Source organism: Carcharhinus amblyrhynchos, chromosome 21 (assembly GCF_965287045.1).
Source record: "Carcharhinus amblyrhynchos chromosome 21, sCarAmb.v2.hapA, whole genome shotgun sequence".
Lineage (NCBI taxonomy): Eukaryota > Metazoa > Chordata > Chondrichthyes > Carcharhiniformes > Carcharhinidae > Carcharhinus > Carcharhinus amblyrhynchos.
Genome location: NC_137344.1, coordinates 20,225,082 through 20,238,515, shown reverse-complemented (window position 1 = coordinate 20,238,515; position 13,434 = coordinate 20,225,082). Strand labels below are relative to the sequence as shown.

The 13,434-nt window shown below is 39.2% G+C and overlaps 1 protein-coding gene across 1 annotated transcript in view; it reads right to left on the bottom strand.

Moving 5' to 3' along the window:
• Positions 1-13,434, bottom strand: part of nploc4 (NPL4 homolog, ubiquitin recognition factor) — a 67,292-nt gene that overhangs the window by 52,126 nt on the left and 1,732 nt on the right. Inside the window, exon 2 of the mRNA XM_080209597.1 lies at positions 5,605-5,685. Coding sequence (XP_080065723.1) covers positions 5,605-5,685 — 81 coding nt within the window. The remainder of the gene's footprint in view (positions 1-5,604; positions 5,686-13,434) is intronic.

Genomic DNA, 13,434 nt, shown 5'->3' with positions numbered 1-13,434 from the left:
TACTCTCCCCAACTAGCTGCATCTCTTGCCAAGCTGTTCCAGGACAGCTAATGACAGTGGCATCTACACAAAGTGATAAACTGCCCAGGCGTTTCCTGTTCACAAAAATGGGATAAATCCAAGCCACTCATTTTGGCCCCATCAGTCCACTCTCAATCAATCAGCAAAGTGATGGATACTGCTATCAAGTGGTACTTATTCACCAATAACCTGTTTATCAGGACACTTAGACCTTAACACAACGTTCCTCCAAAATTGGATAACACAGCAAAATTGTAGAGATGGGATGAGAGTGGCTGGTCTCAGTATCAAGGTAATATTTGACTAGGTGCAACATTCAGAAACCATAATAATATTAAAGCTGAAGGGTATTAAAGGTTGGAATCATATTAACTACAAAGCAAGATGGCTGTGGTTGTTGGGAGGCCAATAATCTCAGCCTAGGACATCATTATAGGAAGTCAGAGTCTTAGACTCAAAAGATCTTCAGCTGCTTCATCTAAGACCTATGCTCCATCATAAAGTCAGAACTGGTTTGATCTCAACTGGAGTAGTGTCCCCAATTCAGTGTACTGCACTTTCAGAAGAATGTAAAAGCATTAGAGAGGGTGCAGAATATATTTACAGGAATGCTTCTGAGACATTTCAGTTACATAAAAAGACTGAAGGTTGTTCTCCTTAGGAGGCCGAAAAGGAGATTTGATAGAAACATTCAAAATCATAAAGCTTTTTGGGTAGCACAGATAAAGAAAGATTATTTCCATTGATAGACGGGTTAAGGACCAGTGAATAGATTTAAGGTGGTTGGCAAAATAGGATGAAAAATTTATTTGTGCAGCCAGTGGTTACAATCTGGAATGCACTGTCTGAAACAGTTTAATGATGACTCTTAAAAAGGGGATTGGATAAGCACCTGGAGGGAAATAAATTAAAAAGCTATAAAGAACAGATGGTACCAGCCAAATTGTTCTTGTCTATGCCAGAGCTCTACATGATGGGTCAAATGGTTCCTTCTATGCCATTATATGACTCTAAATAACATGTTTGCTGATGATCGCACAGTTCCATAACAATGAAGCAATCTATCTGCCTGCATTCAGCAATACCTGGACAACAACCAGGCTTACACTGTAAGCGATTAAGGGACATTTGCACCACGCAAGTGCAATGCAATGACCACCTCCAAAACAGAAAGTCTAACCACTGCATTTCAACATGCAATGGCATTACCATCATTGAATTCTCAGCACTGTGGACAATGGGAGGGTCATCACTGACCAGAAACTTAATTGGACCAGCTACATACATGCTTTGGTTACAGATCAGGGGTGGGAATTAGGAGGCAACTGGCCCAGCTTTTGACATACGGAAACCTTTCCACCAACTACAAGATGCAAGTCATGATGGAATACATTCCACTTGTCTGGACTGTGGGCTCAATCAATAATCAAACTCAACACCACCCAGGACAAAGCAGCTCATCTGACCGACACTTTACCTGTCACCTTAAACATTCACTTCCTCCGCTGTTGGTGAGTCAGGCTGCAGTGTGTATAGTCTACATATTTCTAAGCCGCACCTCTCCAACTTGGAAGAGCAAGGGCAACAGATGCACAAGAATACCACAAGCTGCAAGTCCACCGTCCAACCCCAACACCACCCCCCCCATCCCCTCCCAAGTCACATGCCTTATGATTTGGAAATATATACTGTAACTGGGTCAGAATTCTGGAACTCCCTTTCTAACAGCACTGTGGAAACACCTTCATCCCACAAACCAGCAACTCATCACCACCCCATCTGATTCATAAATCTAGTGAATAAGAATACGCCCTTCTTCATTTGTCCAACTTCCTGAAGTCTAACACTTGTCCATCATATCCAGTAAATGCAGATCTTGGCCAAAACCTATCACAACTCAGCTGACAGATTTCAGCTGAGAGCTATACTTCAGGATTCAAAGAGTGCAAGTCCCTTAATTTCAAAGCAAATCAGATGTGTCCTTCTTTTCCATTGCTTTTCTGCATTTTCAGCCACACTCTCTCTCATCACAGAATTTTTAACAAAATGTGAAATACCAAATAATTGATTTTCCACTAAATTTATATTTGAGATGGTAAATTTGAAGCTCCATAGAACGGTTCAGGGGATGGAGGGGGGTGTGGGAGGAGAGTGAGAGATAGTATTCTGCGACCTCAATTCTCTCACCAACCTGCCTCATGGCTGCTTTGCAGAAACTAAATAATAACTGAATTCAATATTTTTCTAACTTCTATTTTTGTTTCAAATAGTGGAGTAATATCTCTTAGAATGGCAAACACCCTGTGATATTCAACAGATAACATGATTCAAGAATAATCTAGTACTTATATTTTCCATTTCTTTAAAAACAGCATAATATTTTAGTCTTTCTCAATATCATCTGGAGCAGGATTAAGCAGTCTGTGAAGCAAGGTAGGGTGTGTAAAACAATATTCCCCTCCAACAGCCCTACGAGGAAGTGATATCTCTGGTATGCTAAGAAAAACACAGCCAAAGCCACAAGGTGGAGAGCTTTTATCTGTGAGCCATTTGTAGTAATATTAACATAAGATTAATTTTATCATTTTGCTACAAACAGAAGAAAGCTTTCTTCAAGAATCCAGAGGTTTGACCATTGTTCTGAGCCATGCCATTACTAATAGTCTTGCCTATGCCATTAGTGGTCACGGCATTGTTTTTCCACTGGTGAACAGAATATTTGTCTCACCTTTTGCACACATCTGGAATTCATTTCTGTGCTATTCTATAGGCTCAACTTCTTACAACTACTGCTGATTTGTAATCCGAATCAAGATAATCAAACTTTGGGAATGCTTTTTGAAGTTGCATTTTCTCAATCTTTTTAAATATTTAACCAATTTATTACTATATTTAGTTCATGTTCTTATACTATAATTGTAAAAACTAACAAATCTTGGCACGTTTTAAAGTTTCAAAGAAAGTATTTTATTCAGAATTGCCATAATCTTAATTGTCTTTTCATTTATAGATGCTGACTGACTTGCAGTGCATTTCCAACAGCTTGTGCGTTTATTTCAGATTGCCAACATTTGCAGTTTTCCTTGTTTTACAGCTTTAGATTGAGGGAACAGGATGTAATGCACAACGTATTATGTAATGGGAAGAGAGTTTAACTCCACATCCTTTCCGAACAGCTGTAATGAGTTAGTCTCAAGGAAAGCTTACTGCGGCCAAGGCAAGTCTGTGTTGTGTGTGATGTAAATCGACATATCCCAAGATCAATTGTCCCAAGCTGATGCTGAAAGAATTTTGCAGATTGGCAGCTGTATGCAAATGTCTTACTCTTCCCCTCAGACAGGCTACCCGTTCATCATTTGACATCCTGTTTGCTCAGCTGTGGTTTGTTGCTGTTTTATTGATGTGGCTTCAGCCACAGGCTTGCATCTTGGAAGTACAATTTCAAATGTACAGATGAGACCAAAATGAGGCACGTAGTTGATACACAAGATAAATCCCCCACAAAGACATTAATAAGCATGCAGAATGAGCATGTATGAGTAAGGTAATATACATGTGTCTAAATGGGATAGTGGAACCAAAGGATCTTTTCCCTTTCTTTACCCTCCAGTGGGATGTGGGCATTGCTGGCAAGGCCAGCATTTATTGCCTAATGCTAATTGCCCTTGAACTGAGCAGCTTGCTCAGCCATTTCAGAGGGCAGTTAAAAGTCAACCACATTGCTGTAGGTTTGGAATCATATGCAGGCCAGACCAAGTAAGGTTGGCAGATTTCCTTCCCTAAAGGGCATCAGTGAACCATATGGGGTTTTTCAACAATAAATAGTTGTCATGGTCACCATTACAGAGCCAACCTTTATTATTTGAATTTAAATTCTGGCAGCTGCCGTGGTGGGACCTGAGCCCATTGTCCACAGTAATAACCTGGGCCTCTGGATTCTCTTAGAATCGTTGAATCCCTACAGCGTGAAGAAGGCCATTCGGCCCATGAAGTCTGCACTAACCACAATCTCACCTAGGCTTTATCCGCATTATCCCACATATTTACCCTGCTAATCCCCTGACACTAGGGTCAATTTATCATGGTCAATTCACCTAACCCACACATCTTTGGAGTATGGGAGGAAACTGGAACATCCAGATGAAACCCATGCAGACATGGGGAGTGTGCAAACTCCACAAGACAGTGACCTGAGGCCGGAATTGAACCTGGATCCCTAGCACTGAGAGGCAACAGTGCTAACCACTGTGCCACGGTGCCTGCCCAGTTGATGTCACTGGATTCTAATCCAGTGACATCAACAACACCTCAATGATCTGGGGTTACAGATACATGAGTTACGACAAGAGGGAATGCAAGTTAATAAAGACTTGAAACAAAAAGGCAAACAACTCATCAGGGATCATTTCCAGAGGGATGGAATTCAAAAGTAGAAAAGTCACTTTGTACAGATAAGTACTATACAACGTTCTGGTCTCTATATTATAGCAGAAGACAAAGGCATTGGAAAATGTGCAAAAATGACACCAGAGCTGAGAGACTACTCCAACAGGGAAGAGTGAACAGAACAAACATTCGTATTAGGAGCCCCTCAAGGCTGCTCTGCCATTCAGGAAGATCATGGCAGATCTGATTGTAATCTCAACTCCATATTGCCACATACTACAATAACCTTTCACCCCCTTGAATATTTTTAAAGCAGAGGTAGATAAGCAAAGGCTCAGCTTCCACCATCTTTTGAGGAAGAGTTCCAAAAATTCATGAACCGCCGAGAGAAAAGAATTCTCCTCTTCTCTGTCTTAAATTAGTGACTCCTCCTTTTAAAATGTGACCCCTAGATTTTCCCACAAGAGGAAACATTATTTTCATATACATGCTATCAAGACCCCCTCAGGATCTTATGTTTTTCAAACAAATATACTTTCAATCAGTAAACTGGGGCTCTTCTTTCTAGGAGAGAAAAATTAGGGTGACTTTATAGAGCTCTGTAAGATAATGAAGGTTTTGATTGGCTAAACATAGAAAGGACTCACCACTTGCAGGTGAAACTATAACAAGGGACAGTAAATATAAGGTAGCCATCAACTTTTTTAGCCAGAAAGTGAATAGTCAAGACAGTAGAATAGATGCATTTAAGGGGGGGGGGATTGTATAAAAGGAATTGAAGGATACATTGATATTATCAGTTGGAAGAAAGCTGGGAAGAGGCTTGTGTGGAGCATAAACACATTGGGCTGAATGGCTTGCTTCTTAGCTGTTAAGACTTTGTAATGCGATGCTACAAGACAGACTTGCTAGATACAAAATACATACATAATTATTAGCAGGCTTCAATGCAACAAGTTATACAAAACTGTGAAATTGGGGTCCTAAAATTGTGTAAATGTTAGAAAGGAACAGAACTCACAAAGAGAATTCAGTTAACAGCAATAAAATAGCTGGTGAAAGTGACCTAATTCTTTCAACATAAAACTTACCGCAAGTACTCAGGTTAAACTAAAAAACTTAAAGGATAAAAAAAACCAATAAATTTAAAAGAAGTTTTCAGAAACAAACTCCCCTTGAAGAAGTTAACTCGTTTACCTTTTTCAAAAATTGGGCTCCTGTTTCTCGTTTCCCCACATTAATCCGTTTCATACCATGTGGTGACTGGATACGAACAATCTAAGAAAAGATTAAATAAATATTTTCATTCTTTTCATATCCATTTCAGCCATGCATACAGCTGCTAACATGTATTCTAACATATCACAAGTACAAAATAAAAGGGTGTATGATGCGTCATCATATTAAAAAGCATTCCTAAAATAGAAAGGCATAACAGAGTTTAATTCCTTCCCATAATTATCAAATACCAATACTATAAATGTTTTTTAAAAAAATCCGAATAAACTCTTATGTCCCCAGAATTGAATTCTAATGTATGAAGTGTTTAGCCATGGCCTGATATAAGCTACCACAATTCTGTGACAAAGCAACCCCACTCAGTTCATTTTTAATAATTGATTGTTGTCTGTTGTGAAAGCTTTAAGAACAAATAAAAGTACGGGACAATGCCACAGCCATAATGCTTGACCAATCGGCTCCTCCCAACTGGCAAGCAACTCAAATTCCAAGACTTTCCCTACGTTGTAAGTGTGTCAGTTCATATTGGATCGAAATAGCAGGTATTACTTCTGAAGCCATTCTGTTCGATACTCAGATCAAGAAGACAGTGACAAGATCTGTAAAACATTCATCAACTAAGCCATCATAATTTGCAACCGGTGGGGAAAATATGGATAAAAGCAAAATACTGCAGATGTTGGAATCCAAAACAAAAACAGAAAATGCTGGAAAATCTCAGCAGGTCTGACAGCATCTGACGAGAGAGAATTGAGCCAACATTTTGAGTCAGGATGACCCTTTGTCAGAGTTCTGACGACAGGAAAACACAGATCTGGTTTCAGAGACAAAGGTTGCAGAATTAGATCTCAAATAAATGTTGCAGTACTGCTGCTATAAGTTATGTCAATGATCGAGAGTGAATTATCACCAAGAATTGTCCAGAAATGTCAAGTGGCTCCCCATACCCAAGAAGTTACATAAATCAGCCTGAATTTTGCACTAAGGATAAGGGTGAGACTAATAGCATCCACAACTACTATGGAGCAAATTGGACAGCATCATCCAGCCTTCGCACTTGCAAAGTTAAATCTTAAAATCTGCAAGCGATTTAATTTGCCCTGCTCAGCCAGACAGTGCTGCTATATTACCTCACCAATTGACTCAGCATTGAAGTCTATGAAAGGGTGTAAAAATGCTATACTTATCCACTAATTAGCCATTAAACATGCCAGAAAATGTTAAAGCTGGCTGGGATAGGGGCAAGTGATTATCTAATGGTGTGGTAAGTCTTAATTATTGCTGAGGAGTTTCATTTCTTCAAAATTCACTTACTGCTAAGAGTTTTAAAAATATATTCTTTTTAAAAAAAACTTGGCTTCTTTTATTGTTTTCCCGCAATATTGTATTTCTTTCCCTTTCCATGTTACTTTCTCACACATGGTCCAGATCTCCTATTAAGCATCATGCTGATAAGAATCACAAGTGATGGTAAGTTTCCGCTCAAAGGAGATGTAAAGATTGTAGACAGCTTAAACACGATGAAAGTCAATCATTGTCCCTTTACCACTGACTGCAAAATATTGGATCACTGTACTGGCAGGACAAACGTGCCTGGTTTTGAGATTACGTGCATGGCAAGCAACAGATAAATACAACGAATTAAAAACGATATTTTGCAGAAATATTTAAAAAGCGCATAGGAACTTATGCAGTGTTGACGTTGGATTGTAGCGTTGCATGATGAGTAGAATTACAGTCAAAATGTCATCAGTTAACCATTACCTAACAGTTGATAGATCACAGGCAGACAGTAGGTAGCCAGTGAGCAAATCCTGTGGAAGTGTTTAATAATGCATTAAATTCTGCATTGCCTGAATAAAATGCAGATAAAAGAGCAGCAAGTTAGGTTGCTCTCAGTCCGTATCGCACTAAAACGGTTGCCTTGTAGTAAGTAAAAATGCATTTATTACAATGTTCTATCTCTCCTGCAACTTCTTGTACAATATTCAAATCTATGTTATTCAGTAATTCAACTAGTCTCTATTATTGAGTTTGAATGTTGAAGTTTGAAAAAAAACAAAGCTTGCATTCAGAAGAATTCTTTCCCTATAATTCAATCTGTCAAAATCTTGCAATTCAACAGTTTATAAGCAACTACAACAGAAACGAAACGGTGGCCCAATATTTAACATTGCACTGGCTTCTTTACTTGTATCATGTAAAAATAGTTTAACTCAGAATAACATCCCAAATTTAATTTGATACAAATGCCTTCGATGTTACATACTTTAGTTGTTTTTTTTTCAGGTTGGCACCCAAGGGAGTTCGCCAAGCTATTCAATTCAAATACAAACATCTTTTGAGATTTGTTCAATGTTTAATTGGCAGCTTTACTTCGAATTCAACTGATAGTTATTTAAATTTCTTTGGTCCCAGATACTGTCCAGCTATTTCACATTATTAAGAGAAATGTAGCCAAGTCAGATTACTCCATAAATAGTGAGAAATAAAAATCCACACAGATCAACGGTAACACCAAGGATATTGACTGTGGGGGGATTAAGTTATGGTAACACCATTGAATGTCAAGGGGCGGTGGTTAGTGTCTCTTCCTGATGATAGTCATTGTCTGGCATTTGTGTGACACGAATGTTACTTGTTAGGGAATTTGTTTAAGTTGTGATCTAGTGTAGTATTATTCTGCTGCCTTCCAGACCCGAGGAAGAGCTAAGGGCACACAGTAAAAACCAATAAATCAAAGTATAGAAAACTCTATTCATTCCAGAAAGCCACAAATTTAGTATTTCACTAGCTGGGCAAAGAGGGGTATTGAAAACATGTTCGCCCAAGTGGTGGTTTGAGACACTGAAGCCAAAATAGCCAAAAAGTAAAGCAACCAAATTTATGAATTAAAAAGCCAAATACTGGGGACACTGGAAAAACTCAGCAGGTCTGGCAGCAACTGTAGAGAAAGAAACAAAGTTAACTCTTTAGTGGAGAGAGGTAAAAATGTGATAAATTTCATGGAGCATAACAGAAGATTGTGTAGACTGGAGGGAGGGAGAGGTTAAATGACAAGAATATCATGGAACACAAGACAAAGAGAGTGGTAATTGGTCCTGAGTAAGCTTTAGTGGCCAAATAAAGGTTAGCACTGTCTGAAAATCACAGAAAAAAGGGTCAGCACTGTCTGATCGCAAAAACATGAGAGAACAAGATAGACTGGAACTCTGGGAGAGTGGGGGGGGACTCAAATGAAGGACAAGATTCATGGCCTGAAGTTGCTGAACTCAATACTGTAAAGTGTCTAATTGGAAGATGTGGACAGCACATTGAGAGGTGGTCACATCCCTGCTTAAGGGCCTGGAGGCAGACAGGCATTGGGCCATCCAGGAGAACTAGGCAGGTGGTGCAGGAGTCCCCTGGGGGCCCAGCTCAGAAATCAGTTTTCCGTTTTTGAACCTGTCTTTTCAGAGGAGTGCAGTCAGAGCCAGGTCTGTGGCACCACAACAGGAAGTGTGAAGGAAGGAAAGAGCAATAGTGATAGGGGAATTCATTAGTTACGAAAACAGATAGGCATTTCTGTGGCTGTAGACATGACTCCAGGGTGGTATGTTGCCTCCTTGGTGCCAGGATCAAGGATATCGCAGAATGGCTGCAAGACATTTCTCTGGGGAAGGGTGAACATCTGAGAGATCATGGTTCACACTGATACCAATGACTTAAGTAGGAAGGGGTATGGAGTCCTGCAGTCAGAATTTAGGGAGTTGGATAGAAAGGTTCAAAATTGATAAGGAGAAAGTATTGAATAGAATGGTGGTACTTAAGGAACACAAGACATCTGGACTGGATAAGATGCATCCAAGGATACTGAAAGAAGTGAGAATGGAAATTCCAGAGGTGCTAGCCATAATCTTCCAATCTTCTCCAGACTCAGCATCGGTGCCTCAGGACTGGAGAATCACAAAAGTTGCATCCTTTTTCAAAAAAGGCTGTAAGTATAGCCCCAAGTTTAACGTCAGTGGTGTGCAAGCTTCTAGAAATAATTATTCAGTATAGAATTAGTCCCTTGAAAAATGTGGGTTGATTAGGAAGAGCCTGCATGGATTTCTAAAGAGGAAATTGTATTTAAATAACTTGCTGGAGCTTTTTGAGGAGGAAACAGAAAGGGTTGATGAGGATAATGCTGCTGATGTGGTGTACACAAGGTATCTAATACAGTACCACACAACAGATTTGAGAGAAGTTATAGCTCCTGGAATAAAGGCAACAGTAGCAATGTGGGTACACGATTGGCTAAAAGATTGGAAGCAGAGAGTAACGGTCAATGGGTAGTTTTGGGCTCAAGGAAAGTTTCTAGTGATGTTCTCCAGGGGTTAGTATTGGGACCCCTGCTTTTCCCGACAGATACATTATTGATCTGATAGATCTTGGTGTGCAGGAGACAATTTCAAAGTTTGCGGATGATATAAAACTTGGAAATATTGTAAACTGTAAAGTGGACAATGTAGAACTTCAAAAGGGCAGATAGGTTGTTGGAGTATGCAGATGGATGGCAAATGAAGTTCAATGCAGAGAAGTGCAAAAGTGATGTATTTTGATAGCGTGAACGTGGAGAGACAATGTAAAATAAGGGGTGAAATTCTTAAGGGAGTACAGGAGCAGGGGGATCTGGATGTATATGTGCATTGATTATTGAAGGTGGCAGGACAGATGGTGGGAGTAGTTAACAAAGCACATGTATTCTATGCCCTAAAGCCCAGAATGCTAAGAGCAAGGAGGCTGTGCTAAATTTATTAAAGAACACTAGTTAGACCTCAGATGGAATATGGTGTATAGTTCTGGGTACCACGCTATAGGATGGATGTGAACACATTGGAGAGAATGAAGAAAGGGTTTACAAGAATAGTTCCAGAAATGAGAAACTTCAGTGATGAGGAGGTAGATTGGGGAGGTTGGGGCTGTTTTCCTTGGAGAGAGGAATGCTAAGGGAATATTTGGAGATGTCCAAAGTCATGAGAGAAGATAGGGAAAAACTGTTCCCACTCACAAAAGGATAAGGAACAAGAGAAGGCATAGGTTTAAAGTGATTTACAAAATCGTGATGTGAGATGCACACAATGAGTTGTTTAGATCTGGAATGCACTATCTGGAAATATGGAGGAGGCAGGTTCAATTGAGACATTCAAGAGGACATTGGAGTAGAAACAATGTGCAGGGGTATGGGGAAAAGGCAGGAGAATGACACTAACTCATGATGCTTGTTTGGAGAGCCAGTACAGATTCAATGGTGCAAATCGCCACCTCCTGCACCATAACAATACTATGTTTCTATGAAGTGTAATTCCTCTATGTATTATATGGAAAATGAAGTATTTTCTTGGTTTTCTCTGCCAGTGCTGACTTTAAAGAGACAATCTTCCCATTGGCACAAATTTTAAAACTTCAAATCAGGACAGCAACTGTTCTGGTGACAATTAAATGCACTTTTGTTCAAAATGCTTTGATTGTTTTTGATGGCTCCATTAAGGAGTATAATTGCCTGATCAACTTTGCAACTTGCAAATATGCTATTTACTAAGTAAAAATGTGTCAACACATGAAATGAAAAATCCAAATAAATGAAACAATACATTATATTGTAAATAATAGCTTAGCAATCAAGTATACTTACACAAAGCAACTTTGGCTTTATGTCAACTAATCATTCTACATATTTGTGAAAAATTTGGAGCCATTTTTTTCTGGAATTTGGTGCAAGGAATTTTGTAAAGGTGGATTAGTTTTAAGATCTGCTAAATACAAAATGCTATATCTTACATCAATCCAACCTAGAAACAAAGGGTTTGTATATTTTACCAATTCCTCAAAACCAAACAGCAGTATAGTAGAATGGACTGGATTTTGCAATGAACAGGGTGATTCACTTGAGTGCTTCCTTAAATTAATTTAATTATGCACTGATTATTTGGTCTTTATTATTGATTCTCTTGATATGTTCTTTTGGGAAACACCAAATGGAACAATAACTTCTGTGAAGAGTTTAAGGCTGAAGATGACCACACTGCAATGACAAAGTCACCATTGTAAACATATTGTTACGGGCGCCAATTTATCTACACTATTCGCTGTTCAATAATCTTCACAGCCAGCTCCCCAATAACATCAACACTCTCTTTGCATATTCAGAAAGATCTTTTCTTGCCTAAAGAAATATATATATTTTCCTTAGAGGGGGTTCATTTCACTCATTCTTGGAACGAAAGGGTTATCCTATAAGGAAGGGTAGATAAAATGGGTCTATATTCTCAGGGATTTAGCAGAATGAAGGAACTGATTGAAAAGTAAATTTTGTTGTTTAAGAGGGATTGTCAGGGTAAATGCAGAGATCATTTCCCATGGAGAGTCTAGAACAAGATGTCACAGACTCAGAAAAAAGGGCACAATTCCAAAGACTCACTGCCATTTGGAATCCTATATCCTCGGTTTTGGTAGTCAAGTCAATATGTTCAGTACAGAGGTGGATAGATTTTTGGGCACTAACGAGAAGAGAGATAAATGAGGATATGATAGGAAATCGAAGTTGATGTAGGGGTCAGCTATGACCTTACTGAATAGTGACGTAAGTTCGAAGGATTCTAGGCCCCTCTCCGAATTCTTGTTGGTACATATGACTTATTTTCAAAGGAATGAAAATTGCCTGATCGCCTGTAAACAAAGATCATACAATATATGTACTGACCAATTCTTTGACCCGCATTTATACAGCTCTTCACCATCTCCAGGTGTCTCAAAACATTTGACAGTGAATGAAGTACTTGTTGAAGCATAGTGACTGTTGTCATGTAGGACAAGCAACAGCCAATTTGCACACGACATGTCCATGTACAATTAATCAGTTTTGTGTGGTGTTGATCGAGAGATAAACATTGGCCAGGACACGAGGCATAACCTGCCTGTTGTTCTTCAAAATATTGCCATGGGATCTTTTACATCTAAGCAGACAGGCAGATAGATGGGGCCTCAGTTTAACAGCTCTCTCAGGACTTCAATGGGGTAACACATGGGTTTTTGTGCTCAAGCTCTGGAGTGGGACTTGAACCTGGAAGCCTGTGAATCAGAAGCCAGAGTGCTCCCACTCCAGCTGGTGATACTGGAGTGCCTATGTTGCACGTTTCTCAACTTCTGAACTTTTATTGCAGACACTCAAGCTCCATTTCCTGCTTGCAGCGTTTTGATCTTTTTAAACAATGTAAAATCAAGGTATTACGCAAAAGCAGGACTGCATCATGTTGAAGAATTCCCAGCTAAAACTTTAACTTGTCTATTCTCTCCATGGATGCTGTTTGACCTACTGAATGTTTCCAGCAGTTTATATTTTCTGCTATTGGAACGATTTCTGCGCCTTGGTACAATTGCCTCAGTTTCCACTGGACTACTCTTGCACCTGATGTCACAATCGCAAAGCTACAGCATTCTGACTACTTATGCTTTCAACTGCCTTTTACTCAAACATTTTTAAATTTATTTGCCCCCCAGCCTTATAAGCCACATTGATGAACACATACCAGTCTATTAAATGGGGAAACAGGTTGCGCAAGGTCATTTGTGCTGTGTAACTACTCCTGTCTTCCATGAAAATTCAGAATAAATATACTGCCTTGTTCCCAATCTCCCAACTAACTCATTTATTTGACATTTACCAATCCCATCCTAAAAACTGCATGGAATGGCAGCTAAATCCAAAAATGACTACTTATGAATCTAGCACCTTTAAGTTAAATGCCCCAACGTATTATAAAGAAA